Consider the following 26,462-nt stretch of genomic DNA (forward strand, 5'->3'; position numbering starts at 1 on the left):
GTGGGGCGTCATTAGCACAGAGACGGTATTTAAAGCACCAGAGCCAAGTGATTACAATAACGAAAGGAGTATCTACGGACTGAATGTGTGTGTGACAGCCCCCAAATACCTGTGTTGAGACCTTAAACCCCAGTGTGATGATATTGGGAGGCAGGGGTTTAGGGAGGTGACTAGGCCACGAGGGCGGAGCTTTCATGAATAAATCAGTGCTTCTAGAAGAGGCTCCAGAGGGCTCCCTCACCCCTTCCACCAAGTGAGGGCACAGAGAGGAGAGCCAGCCATGAGCCAGGAATGGGCCCTCACCGGACAGACTCTGCCGGCGCCTGGATATCGGACTTCCCAGCCTCCAGACTGTGAGAAATAAATGACTGTGGTTTAAGCCCCCCGCCCCATCTCTGGGTATTCTGTTACTGCAGCCCCAAAGGGCTGAGACAGGATGTTTAAGCTGCCATGGAAACATAGAAGAAGGGGCAAGTGCATTATTTCAAGGCGTGAGTCTCGAATTGTGGTCCCCAGACCTGAAGCTTCAGAGTCTCCCAGGAACTTGTTAGAAGTGCAAATATGGGCGCCCCCCCGCCCCCGCAGACCTGCTCAATCTGAGACGTTAGGAGTGGGCCCAACAGTCTGTGGACACTGGACAGACCCCCTCTGATGCTTGTCAAACTGGAGAGCCCGCGTGGCCGAGGGCATCCAGACAAAAGTGGCCTTGGATGCCGATGGCTGACCAGCAGGTGCCTTTTGCTTCCTTCACGGGGAGGGGTCCCCGGCTTCTCCCCTAGGAAGCAGGCAGTGTCCTCAGGAAGTTGCCGAGGCCTGAGTGACAACTGAAGGTGTCAGCTGACCATAGGTCGCTCAACCAGAACCCACCCTGTAGCCCCCCCCAAGTCCTCAAAAGCAGACGTCAGCGGCTGGCTCCATGGCCACCACGCATTCAGAAGGGGGAGCGTGGATGTGAGAGTGACCAGGGGCCAGCAGGCAGTTTTCTCAGTGCGCAGCCCACCCACACTGAGAGGGAGAAAGCACTCCCAGAAATGGAGCCACGGGGCTGGAAAGATTCTCGTAGGGGTTGGGGGTTCCTTTTTTGCAGAGGAGCAAGCTCGTTTTGTGATCCCATGGTTCCCACTGCTATAGCCACTTAGGAAATGATGGATGCCTCCTGAGACTTGCCCCGACATTTACGGCACCTTCAGGAATAAGAGTGACAATGGCTCTATCACGCCCCGCCGCTTCATACCCTTGGCGTTCCTCTTCATTATTTATGTATTCCGGAGCAGCCCGGTTCCTTCCCACCAGAGCTCAGAAAGGTAATATATGAGGAAAGTCAATGGTCTGTAAATTACAACATTGATTAAAGAAGTGATTACTGGTATAACTCTTGCTTGGCTATTATGCTAATGCCTGCCCGGATCCAGGACAGTGTTTACATGCGGGACAGGGACGAAAATTGGTTTCCACTCTTAATCAGTATGTACACATTTTTAAACCACTCTTGACCATGAGTGAGAAGATCCATCCATGTGTCCCCTCCCAGCCGCCCCCTGCCACTGTCCCCAGCAGATGGAGGAGATTCGCTCAGCCCAGCCCTCTCCACCTGCCGCTGCAAACAGAAGTGCGAGCTGACGATGAAAATTGGGCCCAGAGTACCCATCCATGGTTCCTGGAAGCTGGGGAAAGAGAGCACGATCACAAGGGTTCACTGCTCAGCGTTGGATGTTATTTAACCGGGGCCATAGACCGCCCCCGCCTCCCAAAGGAAATGCTGCTCCTTCCAGTGTATAGAACCTGGACGGGAGGCAGATAAGCAGATTGGCAATTACAGCTTAGTGTGGCAAATGCTGGGTGAAGAGTCCACGTGTGATTTCATCAACTCTGAAATGCTACACAAAACTGTGTGTGTGTATGCATTTCCATGGCAAGAATTAGCTTTATGTGTGTTCTCAAAGGAGTTCATGACTCCTAGAAGGTTGGGAAACACTCTGCTCTAGAGCTTTCTGGAAGTTTCCAAACTAACTTCTTCTGTTTCCACTGCTCTTGGTTCCATCTTATCTCAGTCTTTCACCGTATCTCCTTCGCCCCAAGATCTTTGTTTGGTTGTCTTGAAGCAAGTACCCCATGAAGAAAGGGCCGTGTTCAGGCACCCATCCAGCTGTCCATCCATTCGTCCGTCCATCTGTCCATCCATCCATCCATTCAGTATCCACTTTGCTGAGCTGCCACTTCATGAGCAGCTGGTATGAGGAACCAAGAGATCAAAGAAGAAAAAGATGTACTTAACTGCCTTCGAGGATTTTACAGTTTTGCAGTTGCAAATGTGAATGTACACGTGGGGCTGGTGTAAATCCCATCCCATAAACTTGGCTATGCAAGATGGGTCATGTTTCTCTATAACCCAACTTGATTTCTCTTTTCAGTTTTCAATTCATTATGGCAACGAAACATCATCCGAGGCTAATTTCTGGGAGATTTAACTACCATCAGGGCCTTGGGGAGGGGGCCTCTGGCCCTCAAGGATTCTGTTCACGGTTCCTGGGGCCCAGCCCTTATCATGCAGAGTCCACGTGGGCTGCCTCTGATGGGGCCCCGCCCCTGTACACGGCAGCTCCCAGGGGGCTCAGGCATCCTCCAGCTGTTTCTTTGCCGCATGGGGCTGTAAAGAGATGCATCTTCCTGGGGGTTTAGGCACTGGAACACAAAATGCAGATGCTTGAAGACTTTTATTTTCTTTGTCTCTGTGTTTGTTTTGCTCTGTGCTCTGTCTTGTTGTCTCTTTCCTGAGTCCATGATCTTCTAGGAATGGGAACAGTGAAAGGAGGAAATTCAGGGGAAAGTGTGGGGAAGTTAACTCACACAGCAGCCCTCACTCAAAGAGAGACAGGAGAGGAGCCGGCAGATAATATTCCTGCCTCTCAGACTGCAGGTGGACAATTCTGTATGCTTTCCATGAGACCCAGAAAAATGGGGCCTGATGGTCACAGCAGCAAATGCAAAGGTGTACCTTTCTACCAACTTTTCTTATTTCTCTGATGCCCTCTGTCTACTCCCTGGTCCCCTTTCCCTGGGGTCACCTCCCAAGTAAACCAACCGCACTGAATCCTTACCTCAGGCTCTGCATCGAGGGGAACCTAAATCAAGCATGTGTGCTTTGCTAGAGAAAAGGGCAAATGGCAGAAGAGTGGTCTCCAGGGCCCCAGGAACTTCTCCTCCTCCATCCCCCCTCTGTCTTGGCAGGTGTCTGACCGCTGTGACTACGTCTTTGTCAATGGCAAAGAGATGAAAGGCAAGGTGGACACGGTGGTGAACTTCACATACCAGCACCTGAGCGCCCCCCTGCACGTCACCGTGTGGGTGCCCCGGCTGCCCCTGCAGATCGACGTCTCTGACACGGAGCTGAGCCAGATCAAAGGCTGGAGGGTCCCCATCGTGGCCACTAAGAGGTAAGCCCGGGACGGGGAGATGCATCAGAGCTGTGACGGCAACGGCTGTGGACACTGACCTTAACACTAAAGGGGCCAATGCAGGGCCCAGTGCAGAGTAGGTGATGCTGTTACCATGGTGATTACATGATGCAACACCTACATGCCTACAGCCTAACAACAACCCTCTGGGGAAACCAAGGCCCAGGGTAACCCGGCAAGGCAGGAAGGCTGCTGAGGAAGGAAGGCTGGGTCAGCATGAGATCCAGTCATTTGCACTCTACACAGGCTCCTAGTAAACTGTCTCCTGCAAGCGGCCCCTCCAGAATGAAGCCACGGAAGGAAGTCACACGATTTTCTAGGCCTTCCACCCCCAGGGAATTTAAGTTTGGGTTTATTTTCTCTAAGCAAAACGGTGAATCCTTTTTCTGTGCTGGATGAATATCTATAAACTTGAAAAGCTCTATGCATATCAAAATATTGGGTAAAGTCTACTTGCATTTATACTGGACCCTGGGATTGCTGTCTCCTCTGAAACCTAAACAAAAGCCTCTGATTTATTCTGACTCCTCTGGATTGTCTCATGTAGGAGTTTGGGGGTCTTGTTTTCTCAGCTCTGTGGCCCTCATTTTAGCTAAATAAGAGTTGTTGCTGAATTCCGGTTTCCTGTATGGAATTTTCTATCTTAAACCACCAGGACTATTTTCCTGACAGTCTCCCAGGCACCAGGGTCTTGATTTTTAAGGGGCAACTGGAGTCCATCTCAAGATGGATAAATGGAACAGGGAAATGGTGAATCCATTTCTACAGGGTAAACTTGAAGGCATTTGTCCTGACGGGGAGGACAGCCATGACGCCAGCCAAGACTTCAGACCATTTAGGGGTCACGAGTGGCCAAGACATGGGTTCGTTCCATGTCCCTGAAGAAGGCAGAACTGACACTTGCTGGGTTCAAATCCAAGCTCAGCTACTTGCTTGCTTTGTGAGTTTGGGCCAGCCACCCAATCTCTCTGCCTCAGTTTCCTCATCTGGACATAAGAATAATTACAGTTTTGCCTCACGGTGTTATGAGATTAAAAGAGCCCATCCAGGGCTTCCCTGGTGGCGCAGTGGTTGAGAGTCCGCCTGCCCATGCAGGGGACGCGGGTTCGTGCCCCGGTCCGGGAGGATCCCACGTGCCGCGGAGCGGCTGGGCCCGTGAGCCGTGGCCGCTGAGCCTGCGCGTCCGGAGCCTGTGCTCCGCAACGGGAGAGGCCAAGACGGTGACAGGCCCGCGTACCGCAAAAAAAAAAGAAGAAAAAAAAAAGAGTCCATCCATGCAGAGCTTAGGATAGACACATCTCAAGAGCATTACACCACTCTGCCCAACAGACCTTTCTGCAGTGGTGGAATGTTCTAGACTCACAATGTCCAGCATGGTAGCCACTAGCACAAGGGGTTATGGAGTGACCGAGAAATTTAATGTTTTTGATTTGCTTAATTTTATTCATTGAAATTAAGTTGTAAATAGCCATGCATGGTTCTCTGCTACTCTGCGGACAGTGTAGGTTTAGTAGATATTAGTTCTTCTATCTTTTATTTGTCAATAAATGTCTTCAAAAGAGAGATGGAGATTTTTTGTGGGTTACATATATCAGGAGGGATAGGATGTGGAGAAATCCTTTGGGTCATGCTGTTTAGTGGAGATATTCACACTTTCTTCTCTTTGGCAAGTACAATAACGCTTGCTTCTTTGCATTATTAAACAAAAGAGAGAGAGAGAGAGAGAGAGAGAGGTGTTTCACCCTTTGTGCTGCCCGGTGATAGAGCTGGTGCTCCTGTGTGGTCCTGAGGCTCCTGCCCGGGATGCTGTCTCTTGTAGGTGGACGGGGGCACCTGCCTCGCGACTCGAGAGCATCTTGGATTCCGTCCCCTGACCTGAGAGCTTCTTCTCTCTTCCCACCAGGCCCACGCGAGACAGCGACGATGAGGAGGAGGAGGAACGGCGGGGCCGAGGCTGCGCCCTGCAGTACCAGCACGCCACCGTGCGGGTCCTCACGCAGTTTGTGTCCGAGGGCGCCAGCCCCTGGGGCCGGCCAAGTCACCTGCTCAGTCCCGACTGGCAGCTGGACATCACCCACCTGGTTGCAGACTTCATGAAGCTGGAGGAACCCCATGTGGCCACTCTCCAGGGCAGCAGGATCCTGGTCGGGAGGGAGGTTGGCATGACAACCATCCAGGTAGGAAGCCAGGGCTGGGAGCCTCTGCGCGCCCATCACTGAACGTGGTATACCCAGCCCTGGGGGAAGCCGGAGCTGGGAGCCTCTGCGCGCCCATCACTGAACGTGGTATACCCAGCCCTGGGGGAGGCCGGAGCTGGGAGCCTCTGCGCGCCCATCACTGAACGCGGTATACCCAGCCCTGGGGGAGGCCGGAGCTGGGAGCCTCTGCGCACCCATCACTGAACGTGGTATACCCAGCCCTGGGGGAGGCTCACTGGACGGGTGGGTCCTCGTGGCCAGTTCCTCGTCCTCATGATGGCATCCTGGGGCCCCCGAAAGGTGAGCTGGACCAGCTCTTTGAGCCCCAAGCTCCTTCCAAACAAAATTGAGAAGGTGGTGGCCACACCCCTTAGCACCGCTATGACCCCCCCGCTGCTGCGTACTCCATTCCCAGCACCCAGCCCGCCCCATCCTGACTGCTCATCCACCCTCAGTGCCCCCTTTCCAGATGCGCACCTCGTACACCCTCTTAGAACCTTCCCCCATCTCTGCACTGCTCCTGACAGTGACCAAAGAAGGATGTGTCCCTTCTTCCTTTCCTCCCTTCTCTCCTTAAGTCAGTCTGTCATTCTGTCATATAGTCATTCGACAAACTCTCTTCAAAATCCTACTGCGTCGTGGTTGGGAGTCCGCCTGCCGATGCAGGGGACGCAGGTTCGTGTCCCGGTCCAGGAGGATCCCACATGCCGCGGAGAGGCTGGGCCCGTGAGCCATGGCCGCTGAGCCTGCGCGTCCGCAGCCTGTGCTCCGCAACGGGAGAGGCCACAACAGTGAGAGGCCCGCGTACCGCAAAAAAAAAATAAAAATAAAACTATCCTACTGCGTCTTTTGCTCAAGGAAATGTACAGAATGGTGGGATTTCAGGACAGATGACAGGGCATGGGGGCCTTTTAGTCAACCCATCAAGTCCCACCCTACTGACTCCACCTTTTTGGTTTTTTGTTTGTTTGTTTTTTAATTTTACTGAAGTCGAGTTGATTTACAATGTCGTGTGAGTTTCAGGTGTACAGCACAGTGATTCAGTGATACACACACATATATCCACTCTTTTTCAGATTCTTTTCTCATACAGGTTATCATCACAGAGTATTGAGTAGAGTTCCCTGTGCTCTGCAGTAGGTCCTTGCTGGTTCTCTGTCTTACAGATAGATAGTCGTGTGTGTGACTCCACCTTTTTGGAATGTCATTCTGGATCCTTTCACAACCACCCCAGGTGGAAATGATAGATATGTTTCTACCATTTCACCTGAGACATCTCAGGTCCTACATGTGGTTTATGAGATGAGGCAGAAAGTAATATTTCAGCAGAGGACACATTGTGCTGGGGGTCCGAAGGGAGAGTAAGCTATTTACAATTCAGGTCTCCAGTTGATTCCGTAATTCACCTAGAATGGGATTTGGGCTGTGCAGAGTCAGTTTGTGTGCGACTCTTCACGGGTCCTGGCAGCAGGATGGCCATGTACGGTGGACCAGGTTGTGTGGTACACAAGAGAGCCTCATCTAAATGGGGAGGGTCATTTCCTTTCAGAGACAGAATGGAGGGCTTCCCTGGTGGCGCAGTGGTTAAGAAGCTGCCCGCCGGTGCAGGGGACACGGCTTCGATTCCTGGTCCGGGAAGATCCCACATGCCGTGAAGCAACTAGGCCCGTGTGCCACAACTACTGAGCCCGCGTGCCTAGAGCCTGTGCTCTGCGATGAAGGTAGCCCCCACTCGCTGCAACTAGAGAAAGCCCCAACGCAGCAACAAAGACCCAATGTAGCCAGAAATAAATTATTTTTTAAAAAATGGATTTTAATTTTAATTTTTTATTTTTTTTGTGGTACGCAGGCCTCTCACTGTTGTGGCCTCTCCCGTTGCGGAGCACAGGCTCCGGACGCGCAGGCTCAGCGGCCATGGCTCACGGGCCCAGCCGCTCCGCGGCACGTGGGATCCTCCCGGACCGGGGCACAAACCCGTGTCTCCTGCATCGGCAGGCGGACTCTAAACCACTGCGCCACCTGGGAAGCCCGAATTTTAATTTTTATGTCCGTTTTCCAAAAGATAGAGCTACAGTGTCTCAGGGGAGGGTGACTTTCTCTGATTCTCACAAAGTCCCAGTACACAGGCTCATGTGAAGTAGATGTGCGGCTCCTTCGCTCTATATTCTGGACCCTGTTTAGGATGGAGGGAAAGGTTCCAACCTCCAGAAGCAGGTGTGACCGATTTATCTTGTGTCCTGCCCAGGTGCTGTCGCCGTTGTCTGACTCCATCCTGGCCGAGAAGACAGTAACCGTGTTAGATGACAAAGTCTCGGTGACAGACCTGGCCGTCCAGTTCGTGGCTGGGCTGTCCGTCACCCTTCACCCCAGCACAGAGAACAGCAAGGCCATCACGGCTGTGGCCACGGCTGAGGAGCTGCTGCGAACCCCCAAACAGGTAGGGGCCTGGATGCCAGAGGTCGAGGGGAGCAAGGCTGGTTGCCACACCTGATTCAGCCAAAGGGGAGGGAGGTGGGAAGAAGGGGGACAGGGCGGCCAAACCACGTTCCAGGATGGAGTGATTCGGGCTGAGCAAAATGCACGTGGTTACGTCGTCCGAGAAGTGGCATCTGTGATGAACCAGAATAATGGTACCCAGTGCACAGGGATGGATTAATCATCTGTGCAACGAACTGTCAGCAGCCTATCGGCTTAAGACAACCACCACTATCGTTCAGTGCTCTGCGGGTCAGGAGTCCAGGCGGGCTCAGCTGGGTGCCGTGCCCCTGGGTTCACAGGCTGAGAGCAAAGCCTCTTATCAGGACGCTCTGGGGAAGAATCTGCTCCTGCACTCACTGGTGTGGTTGGTAGAATCCAGCTCTGTGCAGCTGAATGCTGAGGTTTCTGTTTCTTAGCTAGCTGCTGGCTGGGAGCCTCTCTCTGCTCCCTTCTCTCTGCCCATACCGCGCCCCCCCACGGACCCCTGCCATCATCTTCAGAACCAGTAACGGCACGTGGCGTTCTTCCCGTGCTTTCAACCTCTGACTTTCCCTCTGCCACCAGCCAGAGGAACTCCTCTGCTTCCAAAGGCTCCTGTGACTACACCAGACCCACCCGGCTCAGCCAGGCAGCTCTCCCTGACTTCAGCTGTGCATATGACATCATCATGGGAGGGACATCTCGTTATGTTCCCAGGTTCCAAGGACCAGGGTGGACCATTCCAGAAATGCTACGCGTTGCCGCCTGGCATGGCTCCAGAGCATCGCCAGCAGGGACCTGGAGTGGGCTCCCATCCTGGTCCAGCTCCCAGCGCGGGTATCCCTGCTCACCTCTCCTGGGGGCAGGAGACTGGCATGGCATTTGCTGGTTTAGAAGGAAAGTGGGGAGACAAGGCAGAAAGCATGAAGCTATTTGCTGAGAACGGGCAATTAATCAGGGGAGAACTGACATTGCCACCTCCCTGGCATGAGGCAAGGCCACCCATCAGTATCCAGCCTCACCCATCTGTCTTCATTGGCTGATGGTAATTGCAGGGCCCCGGCGCTGCCTAAGGGGACCTATGGATGCAGTTCATTCAATTTGCAGGCATGACTCTTGAAAGAATAGGAGCTCTAAATCATGCCTGGACGTGTGTTAGTTTAAGTACTTCAGAATTTCTCATCTTTGGGGAATCGCGTTGGCTTCTCCTGAGAGAACCCCTACGTCCCGACCTCGCTGTCATGAGCTAATGGAAGGACTTGGTCTCAGTCACGCAGTGGGGATGATGGAGATGGAGGTTGGCAAGCCCGCGGGGTTCTGAGGGCTTAATTCGGATTGCCTGCCATTCAGGGGGGCTTGTTTGATGATAAGTTCATTCTCCGTCTAGAGTTGATGAAGAAAAATGAACTCAAGGCGAAAAGTCAGCCAAGATGGACTTGCACGCTGCGTTTAACAATGTTTTATCTCAGTCCTTGGAGTGTGGAAGGCTGGCCCCTTGTTCCTGATATTTCCAACTTTGAAATACAAAACCTGAAAGATGGCTATGACGTGAATATGAGGGCAGTTGCATTATACTCCCCTGTGCCCTATTAGTGCTAAAGAAAGCTAGGCTAGTGAAGTGAAATGAGGTCTCCCCCGGCATGAACGCATTCGACTGAGGCTTTAGAAGGGGGCCTGTCCGATTGTATGATTTGTAAGTTGATGAAGCTAAAGGAGAGGAGGGCGGTGAGGAAAATTCCTGAACCAGTTGTGCCTTAGCTTTGATTCCCCAAAAAGCTGAGCTTGAGATGAGGGTCTGCGTACAAGGACTTCATTGGGGCCGTGAAGGGAATGCCAGAAGGGCGTCGGGAAGTGAGGGAAGGAAGGGAAGACTGCCAAAAGAGTGTGTTCCCAACTCAGCCACCACTGTGGGCTACTGGAGCCTGGGTCTCCTGGGGAAACCGTCAGCCAGTGTAGAAAAGGCCGGAGAGCCATCGCACCTGAGGTCAAGGAAGCTGGGATATTTATCACACCTCCCGTCAGCCCTTAGTGGAGGGCTGCTTCTGGAGGGTGTTAATTTCTCAGCATTTCTGGCTGCAGGCATGCCCACATGGGTTCCAGAGGCCAGAGTGCCCTCAGGCAAAACCACCTTTCGGGCTTGACAGCTGAAAGTTAAGCAGGCAGGTATTGTAGGAAAGTGGGCAGGTGCCAACAGCGAGCACACACCATCTTTAGATTTCGTGAACATTCTCACTCACTCCTAACAGGAAGCTGGTGATAGTCTGGGCTTTTCCTTACAAGTGATAGAGGCCTAACTCGGGCTGGTTGAGTCAGACGTCAGAGTTTATCAGTTCATGTCCAAGCATTTGCATCTTCAGGTAAAGCTAGATCCAGGTGCTCCAGTGGTGTCATCAGAAACCTTCATTTTTTTTTATTGGCACTTGTCCTCAATTCTGGAAAATGTCCAGCCCTTGTCTCTTTGACTATTGAAGTTCTCCCATATTCTTTGCTTCTGGAACTCCTAACAGAAAACCGTTGGCCAATCTCATTCTCTTTCTCATTCCTTTCAACCTTCCTTTCCTATGTTTCATCTCTTTATAGTCCTGTGGTTACATTCTGGGTAAGTTTCTTGGCTCAGTCTCCCATTACACTAATTCTCTCCTCAACCATGTCTAATCTGCTGTTCAAACTCCACTGAGTAATTAATTTCAACCAGAGTATTTTTCATGCCTAGAAGTTCTGTGTGTTTCTTTCCACAGCTACCTGTTCTTTTTCCAGTGACTCCCACTCTTTCAGTGTAGCTTCTACTCCTTTTTACTCTATTTTTGGGGCTTATTTTTGTTGTTGCTTTGTTTTATTTTATAGTCTTTTTCATTTGTTCTATTATCTCGAATGCTTCATCTGCTGATCTTTCTATGTGAAATTTTTATGGTTTTCTCTCGTGGTAGAGCCTTCCCTCCTAGGGATTGTAATTCTTTTTATCATGAGCACCCCTTGAGCTGTGGTTGCTTTGTTTTATATGGTTCCTGGGGAATTCCTGTGCAGTTTTGCGTGTGGATGGGTCCGGTTTCAAGTAAATGTCTTGCAGCTCCTTCATCAGGTGTTACAACTTCAGACTCCCCACTCCTGGGGAAGGGGTGAGGTTCTGATTTCCAAGGGAGGCATTTTCGCACCCAGTGCCCAGCGCACAGACGAGCATCACTGATGTGTCTCTGGCCCAGTGGGTAGGCTGTCTCACCCCCATGTGTGGAGAGGAGTCCTGGCTTTTTGTAAAAGCTTTCACCCTGCCCTGACACATGCCTAGGTGGGCATCACCATCCCAGCCACTGGCTGGTAGGTCTTCGAACAGCTCTGCACGCCCTCAAGCTGCCTCAGTAACTTGTACCACTCTAGTATGCCTTCTCTCTTTATTTCTGATTCCTGGGAATTTGCATCTCTTATTTGTATATTTTTACCTAGTTTTTTACTAGTTTATACTTAGCCAGTCTTCTTTGTTGTTGGGACATGCTCTTAAGATTCTCTCTCTCTCTCTCTCTCTCTCTCTCTCTCTCCCCCTCCACCCCCGCACCCCATCTCTTAACTTTCTCTCCCTTGTGCTGTCCTCAGCTTCCAGCAGACTGTCCCTAAGTGGTTGCAAGATGGCCACTCCCCATTCCAGCTTGCATCCCAACTCAGTAGTTCCAGGGGAAATAAATTCTGCTCTAATTCCAACAAAAGCCCAGAGGTCACATCCCATTGGCTGGTTTGGGTCATGTGCCTCTTTCTGAGCCAATCACTGTGAAAAGGGTAGCAGAATGTTCTGATTGGCCAGACTTTGGACATACGCCCACCTCTGGAACTGGAGAGGAGGGTCCGGTCCCTCCCACCCATATACTCCTCAGACTCTGAATGGAGAAAAGGCATATGGTTCTGAAAGGAAAATTAGTGCTCTAGCCCCCATCGGAGAGGAGGAGTGGAAACTGGTCAGGCCAAACAGATGTCCATCCCAGACCCTATGGTTTAGGTATTCACATTCCCACTTTCATTTGGGGAAACTGAGGCCCAGAAGAACTGGTTTAAAGAAAAAATCTTCCCGGGGAAATAGTGGATCCATGTATTTAATTCAAAACTCCCACTTCAAACCCTCTGCCCTTTGCCATGGTGTCCAGAGGCCAGGATTAGAGGAAACACAGGATCCTTTGCCCACAACAGACCCCTCGGGGTCCGTTAGCTCTTCCCAACCAGGAGATCGCTGCCCATTTCCTTCCCCCCTCTGCACCCTGCTTCACTTCATAACATCCAGCAGACTGTCCGACAGGAGCTGTCCTGGCCATTTCACAGCCAGTGCCAACCCATCTCCCTCCTAACCTCCAATCACCTTCCTTCCTCCCTGTACATTGTACATTAAAAAGTAAAACTTACAGGGCTTCTCTGGTGGCGCAGTGGTTGAGAGTCCGCCCGCCGATGCAGGGGACGCGGGTTCGTGCCCCGGTGCGGGAAGGTCCCACGTGCTGCGGAGCGGCTGGGCCCGTGAGCCGTGGCCGCCGAGCCTGTGCGTCCGGAGCCTGCGCTCCACAACGGGAGAGGCCACGGCAGTGAGAGGCCCACGTACCTCAAAAGAAAAAAAAGTAAAACTTAGGGAATTCCCTGGTGGTCCAGTGGTTAGGACTCTGCACTCTCAACTGCTGAGGGCCCAGGTTCAATCCCTGGTCGGGGAACTAAGATCCCACAGGTAATGCGGCACAGCCAGAAAACATTTAAAACTTAGCGCGTCAAACTTATGCAGAACCAACATCCCGGCCCAGCTCCAGGAAACATCCCAGGCTGCCACAATAAACAGCCGTGTGTTGTTTGCTCTCTGTCAGTCTTCTGTCCAAGACTTCTCAGTGTCTGGCACACGGCCTGATACAGAAGAGGCTTTTAATACACGTCCCTGAAATGATCAGATGAAGGAAAGTTGGACCACTCAACGCCTGTTCTTAGAGGACAGGGAAGAATTCGAGACACATCACAATTGTTTCCTTCAATCCCTGGGCTGGTCAGTGACCTCAGAGTCAAAGGCAGCCAGGAGACTGACTAGCAACCGTGCTTAAGACTCGAGATGAGCTGGCCGGACTCAAACCCAGCTCTGTCACTTAGCGGTGGAAACTTGGGTGAGCCTCGGGTCCCCCCTGTGATCCAGTCTTCTCACTTGCAGAATGAGAAGTACAGATAATAGTATATACCTTGTATACTGGTGTGGTGATTAAATGAGTTGGTCATGAAAACCACTTAGAACAGTGGCTGGTACCCAGGAAGCGCTACGGACACCCTGGCTTCCATCACCACCGTGGTAGGTGCGATAATGGCGCACCAGAGGTGGCCACGTGTGATTCCTAGACCCTGTGAATACGTCACCTGGTGTGTCAAAGGGGACTTTGCAGATGTGATTAAGGACCTCGAGAAGGGGCGATTTACCGTGGGTTATGCGGAGAATGGAACATACTGGAAGAACTCTGTGATCACAGGGGTTCTGACAGGAGGGGGGGGCGTCGGAGCGTGATGAGCCAGCAGACACGCTCGAGTGACGTCGCCGGTCATAAGTTCAGTGGAGCCTAAATTCAGTGAGGGCTTTTTGTGGGGCCTTTTCCCTGGGTAAGGATGACACTGGAGCTGTCACTGCCTGTCTACGTTGGTTCTTGTGTCCTTTAAGGTGATTCTCGGATCTTGATGTAAAACCTGGGTTTTTTTCCCCAGGTTCATCAGCCAGCAGGTGTGGATTTCAAGCCCTGCCGCTAAGTCTCTGGGTTCTGTTCTAGAATGGGGGCAGGCGCCATCCCCAGGGAAGAGGCGTCTCCCCACTCCCGCCTGCCCCGTGGTTTTCTAACTGCCCCTCTCCCCGCAGGAAGCCGTGGTCAGCACTTGGCTCCAGTTCAGCGACGGCTCGGTGACACCCCTGGACATCTACGACACCAAGGACTTCGCCCTGACCGCCGCGTCCCTGGACGAGGCCGTCGTGTCCGTCCCCCAGCCCCGCTCGCCCAGGTGGCCCGTTGTCGTGGCCGAAGGGGAAGGCCAGGGACCCCTGGTCCGAGTGGACCTGACCATCGCGGAGGCTTGCCAGAAATCCAAACGCAAGAGCGTCCTGGCCGTGGGCGTCGGCACCGTCAGGGTCAAGTTCGGCCAGAGCGACGCCGACCCCGGCGCCGGCGGGGCCTACGAGGAGGCCGAGATGAAGAACCACGCCAGCGGCCGGCGCCCCAAGGGCCAGGAGGGGCCCTGGTACGGCGGCTCCTCCGCGGAGCGCGAGGACGGGGCCCCCCGCAGGGCCGGCCCCACGGCCAAGTCGCTGCTGGACAACAAGGTGGGCAAGAATAGCCGGCTGGACGGGGGCCGGCTGGCGGGCGAGGGCCAGCTGCAGACCATCCCCATCGACTTCGCCAACTTCCCGGCGCAGGTGGACCTGCCGCGGGCGGGGGCCGGGCCGGGGGCCGGCGACCTGGTGCAGGCGGCCCGCGGCCTCAGCGACCTGGAGATCGGCATGTACGCGCTGCTGGGTGTCTTCTGCCTGGCCATCCTCGTCTTCCTCATCAACTGCGCCACCTTCGCCCTCAAGTACAGGCACAAGCAGGTGCCCCCGGAAGGCCAGGCCTCCGTGAGCCACTCGCACGACTGGGTGTGGCTGGGCAACGAGGCGGAGCTCCTGGAGGACGTGGGCGACGGGTCCCCCCGGCCGGACGAGCACACGACCGTCATAGACGAGAGCGACCGCCTCCTGCTCAACGGAGGTTCCCCAAAGCACGGGCACGGCCAGGTCCCCAGGCCCGCCGACGCCGGGGACAGACAGGGCAGGGACCAGAAGCTCGAGCCGCTGCACTCACCCACCTCCAAGCGGAAAAAGGTGAAGTTCACCACCTTCACCACCGTCCCCGCCGACGACAGCTGTCCCACCGTGAACTCCATCCTCGGCGGCACCGACGAGGACATCAAGTGGGTGTGCCAGGACGTGGGCGTGGGCGCCCCCAAAGAGCTCAGAGACCACCTGGAGAAGCTCAAGGACAAAGCCTAGGCCCCTCTGGCCCAAGGGCCAGCGCTTGGACGCCCTCCTTCGCTTCCAGAGTCGATCTGGGGCTGAGCAGGGAATCGTTGGGGTCTCCCTTCGAAAGCAGTCGGAAGTTCTGAAGCCGGAAAGGGACGTGTTTTTGTAGTCAGAGGTTGATGACGGCAGGTGTTCGCAAGTCGGCGTTAATAAACTCGGGGAAGGGAGCTCCTGGAGACGTTTGACCTGCGCAGAGCCAAATTGGGAAGGTTATTTTATGAGTCAAAATATAACCCAGACAAGCTACCAAAAAGTATTTGTTAAAAAACATGCAAAAAGACAAGTAATCATCTGTTTATATTTCTAATAAAGGAGCAAAATATATTAAAACTAGGGCCTGCTAAGAGACATTTTCCATTTTAATTCAATATTCTTTTCCGAGGACAGCCTTGCACTGTCCCCCCGGGCTTGGGGCGGAGACGTTTCTGAATATTGGTTGTCTCTTGGGATAGACCTGAGGATATTTACATCTCTACTTAATAATCTTTTCTTTTTCCACATTCTCTTTTTTCCCCTCCTTTTTTCCTTTTGTGTCTTAGACTTCCATTTGATTTATATTTAATGTTTGTTCCTGAGGATCCAATGGTATAGTTTCCTAAATTAAACAAATTATATTCCTATACATCAGATGAATGCTTAGAAACGATGTCCGTTAAATCCACTCGTTAAGTATTACGTTTGATGCTTTTCTGTATCCCTCCAGCCTGGTTGATATTTGCTGGGTTTTCTACAATCGGGGGGAGTTCTCAGAGCTTTTGGAGGGATGGGAGAAGATGCCTTCACCCATCACCACTACACCCACCACAGGGCCAAAGCCAGTGGGTGGGACATTGGCAGAGGCTGGACCAGTGGGACACAGCCAACAGCACAGAGCCCAGCCGGGTTCCCCTGACCCCTCCAGGACTCCATCCCTCGTGTCCTGCGGATGCTTCTCCCAGGGGAAGATGAGGTCAGATCCACAAGAGAGAAACCAGACCCAAGAGTAATCAGCAACAACCTCACAGGGTAGATCTATCCCGAGACAGGCTGATATTGCCAAATGAACAAGGATAAAAAAACTGTCTGAGGGTTTTTCAGTTGTTTTTCTTACTTCGTTAGGCAGGGTATAGCAGCATAAACGGAAAACACGAAAATCTACGTTAGATTGTCAATCAACTGTGCTTTCTGGTACCAGCCTAATCGTGTAGCAGCCCATTGCAAAATGCACTCATCCAAAGTGAAAATGTACGAGGCAGAGGAGACCACGAGGTAGGGACACAAACCCCAAGACACCGTTCTGGCCGTTGCTGCTGGGGACGAAGCCGCACGGCTGTCACGTGATGCTCTCAGTGGGGGGGCGGCGCCCGCAGATACCGGGAATGCTTCCTGTTTTTATTTTTTTTTTAATTACTAAGATCGATAGCTAAGAAAGGGTCCTCGAAGCCTCATAACCTTAGCTGGACCTTTTAAAAAGATATTTCTAGCACATATTAGAGACGGGGAAAAGGAGCTATTTATTTATACCTGTGATGCTAATTGTCATATTAAAACATTTTCCGTGGCTTGACAAGTCAATATCTTGTGGGCTGTCTCGTATTTCACTGAACTCCTATTATTTCTTCTCCTCGCCAAATGTACAACTTGTTAAAGAAATAAACCGTCTGCTAGTCTAGAAGGAAAACTATACACTGTTGGCTTGTTTTCCTCTTGGTTTCTTGGCTGATCCACAGTAATTCCGAACAAGGGAAACTTTCAATCACCTGTCCGCTGTCAGCTACCTCCGCGGTGCTCAGACGTCAGCACGCTCAGGGTCACCAGGAGAAAATGTGCGTTTCTGACGTGTTCCAGGGCGACGCTGATGCTGTCTGTCCCCCCACCCCCACCCCACCCCCGCCAGTGAACCTCCAGTTCACATCGAAGGAGAAGGAGAGCCTTGACATTGCATGGAAAACTGTGTTGATCTCTCTTCTGGGGTAAAGGTGTACTTTGATTCTGATTATTTTTGCATTTGTTGTTGTTGAAGTTCCAGTGGGATTGTGGTTCCTTTGGCTGGTTGAGGGAAGAGAATTTTTTGGTTGACGACAAGAGAGTGATTTTTAAAAATAAGTTTTATTTTTTTAATTAAAAAAAATTATATAATTTTTTAACAACTTTATCGGAGTATAATTGCTTTACATTGTTGTGTTAGTTGATGCTGTATAACAAAGTGAATCAGCTATACGTATACATATATCCCCATATCTCCTCCCTCTTGTGTCTCCCTCCCTCCCACACTCCCTATCCCACCCCTCTAGGTGGTCACAAAGCACCGAGCTGATCTCCCTGTGCTATGCGGCCGCTTCCCACGAGCTATCTATTTTACGTTTGGTAGTGGATATATGTACGTGCCACTGTCTCACTTCGTCCCAGCCTAACCTTCCCCCTCCCCCATCCTCAAGTCCACTCTCTACGTTTGCGTCTTTATTCCTGTCCTGCCCCTAGGTTGTTCAGAACTTTTTTTTTTAGATTCCATATATATGTGTTAGCATACAGTATTTTTCTCTTTCTAACTTACTTCACTCTGTATGACAGACTCTAGGTCCATCCACCTCACTACAAATAACTCAGTTTTGTTCCTCTTTATGGCTGAGTAATATTCCATTGTATATATGTGCCACATCTTCGTTATCCGTTCCTCTGTCAGTGGACACTTAGGTTGCTTCCATGTCCCGGCTATTGTAAACAGAGCTGCAGTGAACATCGTGACGCATGACTCTTTTTGAATTGTGGTTTCCTCCGGGTGTATGCCCAGGAGTGGGATTGCTGTGTTGTATGGTAGTTCTGTTTTTAGTTTTTTGAGAAACCTCCCTACTAATAACAGCCTATTGAGACCTAATTCACGTGACATAAAATGGACCCATCTAGCGTGTACAATTCAATGGTTGTATATTCAGAGTGATGCATCACATCAATTTTAGAAAATTTTCATCATCCCAAGAAGAAACTCCATACTCATCAGATTCACTCCCCATTTCCCCACCCCCTCACCAAATTCCCAGCCCTAGGCAACCACTGATCTGCTCTCTCTCTGCACTGATCTATATCATTATGGGAGAGTCTATGAGAAGCCGATGGGATTCATATATTGTCACTGTTTTTTTGTTTTTTGGCCGCGACACATGGCCTTGTGGGATCCTAGTTTCCCGACCAGGGATTGAATCCAGGCCCGCAGCAGTGAGAGCACGGAGTCCTAACCACTGGACCGCCGGGGAAGTCCCTGTGAGTGTTTCTCAGTCGAGGCACCAGGGGAGCTCTGTTCTCCCACAGCGTGGCTGCACGTGTGCAGTAGAACAGCCTGCGATACCTTTTCTGTAGAAACCACATCCACTCCTAAATCGAGCTCCCTACCTAGACAGCTCATGTATTGCTTTAAAAGAATCAGGCTTCAAATCAAGAGAAAGAGTGTACACTGTGGTTGGATCTAATGCTGGCTGCTTCATTTCTGCCCCAAGTTAAACTCTGAAAAAGGCCAGCTGCTGGCCCTGGGAAGACCCCTCCGTGGTCCACTGCGGTCAACTGAGCCGCCCTGGTTCCGAGAGCCTGAGACAGTGAGGACGTCTGACAACTGCCTCCCTCAAGGGGCACGCACCATGGTGTCAGCAGAGCTAAGAGGCCGTGTTGGGGGGACCGATGGGTCCCATTTCCCCTGGGACTGTCCTGGTTTTAAGACTGGAATCCTCTCAGGATAAACAGGATGCTTGGCCACCCTGGTTGACATATGTGACTCCAACTATCGTTAACAACTTTCCGCTGGTCACTTCAGGCGATCAGGGCCTCATGGTGTCAAAATGTCCCTTTTTTTGTCAATGTAAGACTCAAATACGACCTCGCCCAGGGAGGGACAGAGCTCCAGTATTGCCAGACCCTGAAACAAATTGCGAGGTTCCTCAAGGACGTCTGCTCTCCTTCCTGCACCAGCGCTGCCCTTCCCGCCAAGCCCGCCTGCCTTTGGGATGTGAACCTGTGACCCCACGGAATGAGTCTGTAGGTGTCTGACCTCTCACTCCCTGGGATGGGTGTCAGCTCCGCGCTGCAAATAAGGTCACAGGGGAGATGAGTGTGCGCCATTTTAAATAAGGTGCTGCCTTTTTACAGTGAGATGTGAGCCTGCCAGACTGGCAGGCGGGCACAACAAGAGCAAGGCTTTCCAGATAAGACAGTCTGTAGTTCTTCCTTCCTGCTAACATGATCAAGTAGAACAAGGGTAGCTTGGCTCTTGGATGCCGGTCCCATGATTCACGTCACATGCACTTATTGAGCGCCTGCTGTGTGCCTGGTTTGGGGAACACGCAAAGAACGGAGTAATTAACAAGACCTCAAGGGGCTGCCGGTCAGAGGGTGGAAGCGCGGAGAAGGGGGCAGTTAGTTAAGCACAGAACGGCGGGGGGGGGGGTCAGGGGACGTGGGCAGTGCCTTCACCCCCCCGTTGCCCTTATGTTCCCACCAGCTCGTTCACGGTCACCTGTAGACTCCAGCCAGACGGATGGCCTCTCGGAACACAAGCCTCTGAGAAAACGAACTGTCCTTTCTCGTAAGTAAGTAGATCTTAACTAATATTACAGCTGACCCTGCACAACGCGGGGGCCAGGGCGCCGACCCTCCCTGCACTGGAAAATCCAAGTAGAGTTTATAGTCCACCCTTCTTATCCGTGATTCCCAGTCAGTGGATTCAACCAACACTGGATCTTGCAAGGCTGTAGTATTTACCTTGGAAAACAATCCGCGTATAAGTGGACCTTTGCAGTTCAGATACATGTTGTTGGAGGGTCAACTGTAATATTTACTAGCAATAATCCTTAAGGTGATCGACAATAGTGTATTAACATTATTTTAATAATATTAACAGTAACTACTATAACAATAATAGTAATGAGACTCCATTTTAACAAGTCTCGGTCAGACTCGGCATTAAACGTCCTTAGCGTGTGTTGTTATTCACTCACAACAACCCTCTGAGGCATGCGTGTTTCCCCCCGTATCAGAGGTGAGGAAACAGGCTCAGAGCATCCTTCTCAAGGTCAAGACGAGGAACGAGCGGAGCCAGACTCAAAGCCATGACCGTATCTCCAAAAACTGTGGTCTTGATTATTACACTAATACAAGCTTCACATATATTTTCTTGTGTGAAAAATGTAACCAAACTGACCAAAAAAAAAAAGCAATTCAGGCGCATGACACAAAATCTAGAAAAGTAGAAGAAATAAAGAAAAATAAGGCCTCTGGTTCCTCCTCCCAGAAATAAAATTAATAACTCATCTTACGCTTCAGTGTTTTTTTTCAAATGGTGGACATAATTTTGCACGGTCCTATTCGTATTTTCAAAGTATACTGTTAGAAACGTGACTTTTAAATTATTTTTCCACTTTTAAAAGTAGCCCAAGAGCATTGTAAACAATTTATCAAAATGACCGAATTCATCCCCGTTGGAGCTTTGGTGATGTCCTTCTAGGTTTTTGCCCTCCGATGTCTTTTCTTCCGCGGTTGAGATCAAAGTGCAAAGACTGCTTTTTAAGTCTAGTTAACAGGGAAAGTTCCGCAGCCTTCACTCGGAGGTGGTGGGGCTCCCAAGTGCAGACAGTGGGCTGCATGAGGGGGCCCCTCGGGCCAGGGGAAACTGGGCACTAAAATCCAGCCCAATCTTTGCTCGTCAATATACCTGCACCTGGAGAAGCTTGCGGCTCGCCTTTGCACAAGAATACCATCTGCTTGCCAAGCAGACAGCCCGGGCTGCACTTTCCAAGTGGAGGCTACAGTTTACATCTTGCCCTCAAGGGCAAACGGAGCCCTGGAAGATGAGGGTGAAAGGAACCAAGGTGACGGCCAGCCTGCATCAGTGAGTAGCCTGCCTCCTGTGACGGAGATGAAGGAGTTGCTCATACAGACGAACTCTTCCATGGCTAATAATGACACAAGCGGCCTAAAGGCCACAGAACAGCTGTTTCAAGGCACTGGAGAGCAACTGCAGTTGAGACAGGCTGGGACCTGGGAGCCGGGGGCCTTTTGCTGCAGGGCTTGCACCTGGACACACCGTCTCCTCCAGTAACAGAATATAAAGAAACTAAAAGGGACTAAAGATAACTGCGTGCATGAGCAGTTGGGGCAAATTACGGTCAACAAGATACAAAAAGACCAAAAAAAAAAAAAAAAAAAGTCCAACTGCCACTTCTGAAGACCCTAGAGCAAAAGCACGGGGTCCGGAGCCAACGCAGGACACTGCGCATGCGCCCTGCACTCAACACCACCTAAGCGGGGCGGGGCAGACCACCTGAGCCACGCCTCCAGCCCGACCCCTGGACACACCCCTCCCCTCTCCCCACAGAAGGAAGCAGCTGCCCCCCACCCCCGCCTCGGGGAGCGGGCAAGCAAGGGAAGCTGTTGTTTGTTCTCTCTCCCCACCCCCCGCCCCCCCGCCCCGCTGCAGCAGGGGCCCCAGTAAAGCCTTGCCTGAATTTCTTGTCTGGCTTCTGATCAATTTCTATTGATTAAGGAGGCCAAGAACCCTGGTTGGTACCACGCTGATGGAGACCGGAGGGCAAAGATCCCAGGGAGTGGGGACGGGCGCAGAGGTGAGCCCCACATTGGCCACCAAGCTGTCTCCTTGGGGTGTTGTCCATGCACACGCTGTATTGCTCAGAGGCTGAACCAAACACGACAGCCCAGAGCTTGCACTAGGCTCACCGGGCTGGACGGACAAATATTATGTCCAGGACACTGGAGGCAACAGGGAACTGAGGGTCTGAACTTCCTGAGATAAGAGATTTGCAGGGAAGTGAGTCCAGTGAACAATTTCCTCTTCAGGAAATTGCCAGCTTCTCAACTGGACATGAAGCTAAGAAAACAAGATAGGGAGGTGTTAACGGCTAAGCTGTGATGTGGGTGATCTCCTAGGACTCTTTTTGGTTCAGGGCCACCCTGGGAGGCTGTAAATCCCCAGGCACTCCCTGGCGTCTGTGCAGGTCAGCAAGGTGGGATTTGGTAAGAAAAAGCCTCAGGTGCTGGATCTCGGAAAGGAAAGCAGGTGACATTGGGCGCACACGGGACGGTACCCAGAGATAGGGATCCGGGCACTCTCCATTTTAAGTATTAATCAAATCTTCACACAGACCTTTGCAAAAGTTTCGACTATGGCAGAAGAGAGGTAGCTGTGGGGCAGGGACAACTCTGATGCGACACTCAAGGTGGCCTGGGGTCAGAGCAGAGGCCACTCTGAGGACATGGGGCCTGAAGCACGGGATTCCTTAGAGGCATTAGGATGTGATCTAGATAAAACACCGGACAGAGGGAAGCACAGGTGCAAAGTCCCTGCACAGGGAGGTGAGAACATGGCAAGGACCAGCCATTGAAAAAACATGTGGCTGTAGAGATCGGTTTCCCAGCAGCACGAAAACGGGTTCATGCGTATAAAAATTCACTCTCTCTTCCCTCACGACTGTGGACGACACAGCTCTACTGGGGGCAGAGGCCAGAGGCCCAGACAATATATTGGCTTTTAAAATGCACATGTGGGGCTTCCCCGGTGGCGCAGTGGTGGAGAGTCCGCCTGCCGATGCGGGGGACACGGGTTCGTGCCTCGGTCCGGGAGGATCCCACGTGCCGCGGAGCGGCTGGGCCCGTGAGCCGTGGCCGCTGAACCTGCGCGTCCGGAGCCTGTGCTCCGCCACGGGAGAGGCCACGACGGTGAGAGGCCCGCGTACCGCCAAAAAAAAAAAAAAAAAAATGCACTGTTTTCCAAGTTCTTTATTCAAACCTTTGGACAAATAATAATGTTTTGGATTGGTCTCTGCATCTCAAAATTTCCACCCGGAAGAAGCTAAAATTGGGTGGTTTTCCTAAGTAAGTCCTTCTAAACACCAAATAAATAAACAAAAAGAAAACCCAAGGGCTGTGACAGTCAGCTCCTGCTTTAGGAGTTCTCTGAGGTGGAGATGCTCACTTAAACATTTGGATCTGCAAATGAACTTAGTTACAAAACAAACAGACTTACAGACATAGAAAACAAACATATGGTTATCAAAGGGGAAAGGGGGGGAGGGATAAATTAGGAGTATGGGTTTAACAGATATACATTACTATATATAAAATAGGTAACCGGGACTTCCCTGGTGGTGCAGTAGATAAGACTCTGTGCTCCTATGCAGGGAGCCCAGGTTTGATCCCTGGTCAGGGAACTAGATCCCACATGCATGCCACAACCAAGAGTTTGCATGCCACATCTAAGGAGCCCGGGTGCCACAACTGGCGAGCCGCAAGTAAGGAACCTGCCTGCCTCAACTAAGACCCAATGCAACCAAATAAATAAGTAAATAAATATTTTTAAAAAATAGATAACCAACAAGAATTTACCGTGTAGCACAGGGAAGTACATTCAGTATCTTGTAATAACCTATAGTGGAAAATAATCTGAAAAAGAATCTATGTGTGTGTGTGTGTGTGTGTATATATATATGTGTGTGTGTGAATCACTTTGATACACACCTGAAACTAACACAATATTGTAAATCAACAATAGCTCAATTAATAAATAAGTAAATTTGGATCAAGAAGAGTTAACAAAGTAGAACTAGGAAGAAGAGGAAAGTCAGGTTATCCTGTTACCATTCTCTTTTAGACAGAACATTAGGTAATGTTTCAAAGAATGAAGCAAATTATGGCTTTTTTTTTCAATTTATATTCTACCGACCAAAACGTTCTGTCCAAAAAGCCTTTTCTTCCTCTGTCAAAGAGGCCATTTGGGTGGAAAGAAATTACCAGATTGTGAAATTTCATTGATTTAAAAACTTGAGGTTAAGTTTGGGGTCCAGATTTATGTTTTCTCTCATTTATGTTGTCCTCTAAGTGAAGGGTGGGATTGGAAGAGCCAGGCCGGGTTGAACGGTGAGATCTCAGGATGCTGTGACTTTCAGAGCTGCGCTTCAGCCATGGAAAGAGAGAGTCATTACATGAAGTAACTGGATATAGTCAGGAAAACCGGGGCACAGACAAGATGAAATTCATTCATCTGTTCATTCAATAAATACTGAGAACTTTCTATGAATAAGACACTCGTCTATGTACTTGGAATAGTAGACAAGTAGACAAGAGGAATATTACATGGAAACTATATTCTTATAGGGAAAATAGATAAACATGAGCTAAATCAATGAGATGCTATCAGCCTGTGAAAATACAGCGCTATGAAGGAAATAAACAGAGCGGTGAAGAATCACCGGATGCCATGCGTGGAAGGGGAGTACTTCCCACGGGGTAGGGGTGAGACAACATTTAAGCTGAGAATTTAGGAATAAACCCAGCTATCCCTGGGTAACAGGGTTCCAGACCAAGAGAACGGTAGGTGCGAAAGCCTGAAGCAAGAATGAGCGGATGGCTGTATTTGAGAACTAGAAACATGCCAGTGTGGCTGGAAGGCAGAGGTTGCAGGATGAAATGGTGGAGGAGGATGCCAGCCCAGAATGGCAGAGGAAGGAGAGCGGGCAACAGGGAGGCCTCTGGAGGGTTCTAAACAGGAGAGTGAACGTCCCTGAACCGTGCTGAAAAGATTGGTAGCATCGTCGTGAGAGGAGGGCTTTGGGGAGAGCCTCCCATCAGGATGGCGCTCGTTCCACCCCGTGCTGGCTTCCTTCTTTTTCTCCTCTCACTTCCCCAGGTCCGTTTTGGTGCCTCCTTGGAACGAGCTATTGCAAAATTAATCACTCGCTCCCAAATCCTTGTCCCAGATTTTGCATCCGGAGGAGCTCAATCTACGATGTAAAACCAGCAGGATTTGCTAATAGATCACATCTAGGGTTAAGGAAAAGAAAAGATTCTGGGATTTTTAATTGTGCAATTGGCAGATAGTCTATCCATTTACTAAGACGATGATTGAAAAATTAAAAAAAAAAAAAAAAAAACCTCCAACAAATGACATCTGTAGAAATTCTGTGGAGTTTTGAAGCCCAGTCACAGCAGAATGCTGGTTCTATGTGGGGTCAGGGTCAGGGGATCAGGGCTGTGAAATCAGGGGAAGCAGCCAGCATCCCTCTTCAACATGTCAGTGTTTGTGTTGTGTGTTTTGTCTGGTTTTTGAATATAAGTAGTATTTTTCTTTCGCCACATCCCCTTGGATCTTTTTACCTGGTATAAATGAAGTGCCTTATCCTAGTGGAGTTCAAAATCAGTTTCACACCCAGGAAAACAAACACAAATCGCTGCAGACCCTGCAATTACATAAAAATTTTAGGACTAGGATGACTGGGATGCAAATCAGTGTTTCAACACCTACGAGGCATTTTCCAATGAAGGAAGATCAATTACATGAAAAAGAAAATTATAGGTCGGCTTCCCTGGCGACGCAGTGGTTAAGAATCCACCTGCCAATGCAGGGGACACGGGTTCGAGCCCTGGTCTGGGATGATCCCACATGCCGCGAGGCAACTAAGCCCGCGAGCCACAACTACTGAGCCCGTGCGCCACTACTATTGAAGCCCACACACTCTACGGACCGTGCTCTGCATCAAGAGAAGCCACTGCAATGAGAGGCCTGCGCACCGCAACAAAGAGTAGCCCCTGCTCACCACAACTAGAGAAAACCCACATGCCGCAACGAAGACCGAATGCAGCCCCCCAAAAAGAAAGAAACAGAAAGAAAACAAGTAAAAAAAAAAAAGTTGTAATCATCCAGAGTCAAAGTTCAGAAGTAGCAAATAAGATGATGTTCCTCATTTCTACCCTAAATCACTCTTCTCTGTTTGTATCAAGGACACTCGTGGCCTCGAGTGGACATGGAAAGTTCTAGAATCTTCTACTTCTTAATAACTGATTTAAATAATAGATAAATGACTTTATATAGTAAAAGCAAATGGGCTTCCAATTTAAACAACCTCAATACAAAAATTTATTTCTGGTGGAATGGCTTTTAGGCCACAAACTCAGGTCTGTAAAATAATATCATTTTCTTGTTTATTTTCCGTAACTGAAATTAATTTTTCTTATGAAGTCGTTTACCTTTAGGGACAAGAGCTTAATTTCAAGCAATTCGGATTTTCCTCCTTGCTCCCCAAGGATGCATCTAAGTTCCAATAGGCTGAAGTAGTGCCATGAAATTATCCTGGGAGCAGGGCAGGGGGACCATATCTAGTAGGGCCCCCTGCCCATATGCAGGGGTCACTCCAACACAACCTTCCTCTAGGTCCAGCTCACATTCAACTTACTCCCAAACTGCTCGAGAATTCCTCGGGATCATTCTAGGGCCCCACTCCTTACCAGGTCTGAGGAAAACCTGGAGGGGCTATGGACACCACTGCCCCCACTTCCAGGCCACTC

At 50.6% G+C, this 26,462-nt stretch overlaps 1 protein-coding gene and 1 non-coding gene across 5 annotated transcripts in view; both read left to right on the forward strand.

Moving 5' to 3' along the window:
• TMEM132C (transmembrane protein 132C) overlaps window positions 1–20,420 on the forward strand; it is a 379,043-nt gene extending 358,623 nt beyond the window's left edge. For 3 of the 4 annotated variants that reach the window (XM_059040009.2, XM_067015549.1, XM_067015550.1), the window contains 4 exons: window positions 3,229–3,434; window positions 5,359–5,632; window positions 7,899–8,090; window positions 13,953–20,420. In XM_059040009.2, the coding sequence (XP_058895992.1) occupies window positions 3,229–3,434; window positions 5,359–5,632; window positions 7,899–8,090; window positions 13,953–15,116 (1,836 nt within the window). In that variant the 3' untranslated portion in view covers window positions 15,117–20,420. The remainder of the gene's footprint in view (window positions 1–3,228; window positions 3,435–5,358; window positions 5,633–7,898; window positions 8,091–13,952) is intronic. The other variant, XR_010836971.1, reaches the window with a different exon arrangement.
• Window positions 12,713–12,786, forward strand: TRNAE-CUC (transfer RNA glutamic acid (anticodon CUC)). Its single transcript has one exon. It is a non-coding gene; the product is annotated as a tRNA-Glu (tRNA).
• Window positions 20,421–26,462: the final 6,042 nt, after the last annotated feature.

The sequence above is a fragment of the Kogia breviceps genome, chromosome 15 (assembly GCF_026419965.1).
Source record: "Kogia breviceps isolate mKogBre1 chromosome 15, mKogBre1 haplotype 1, whole genome shotgun sequence".
Classification (NCBI taxonomy): Eukaryota; Metazoa; Chordata; class Mammalia; order Artiodactyla; family Physeteridae; genus Kogia; species Kogia breviceps.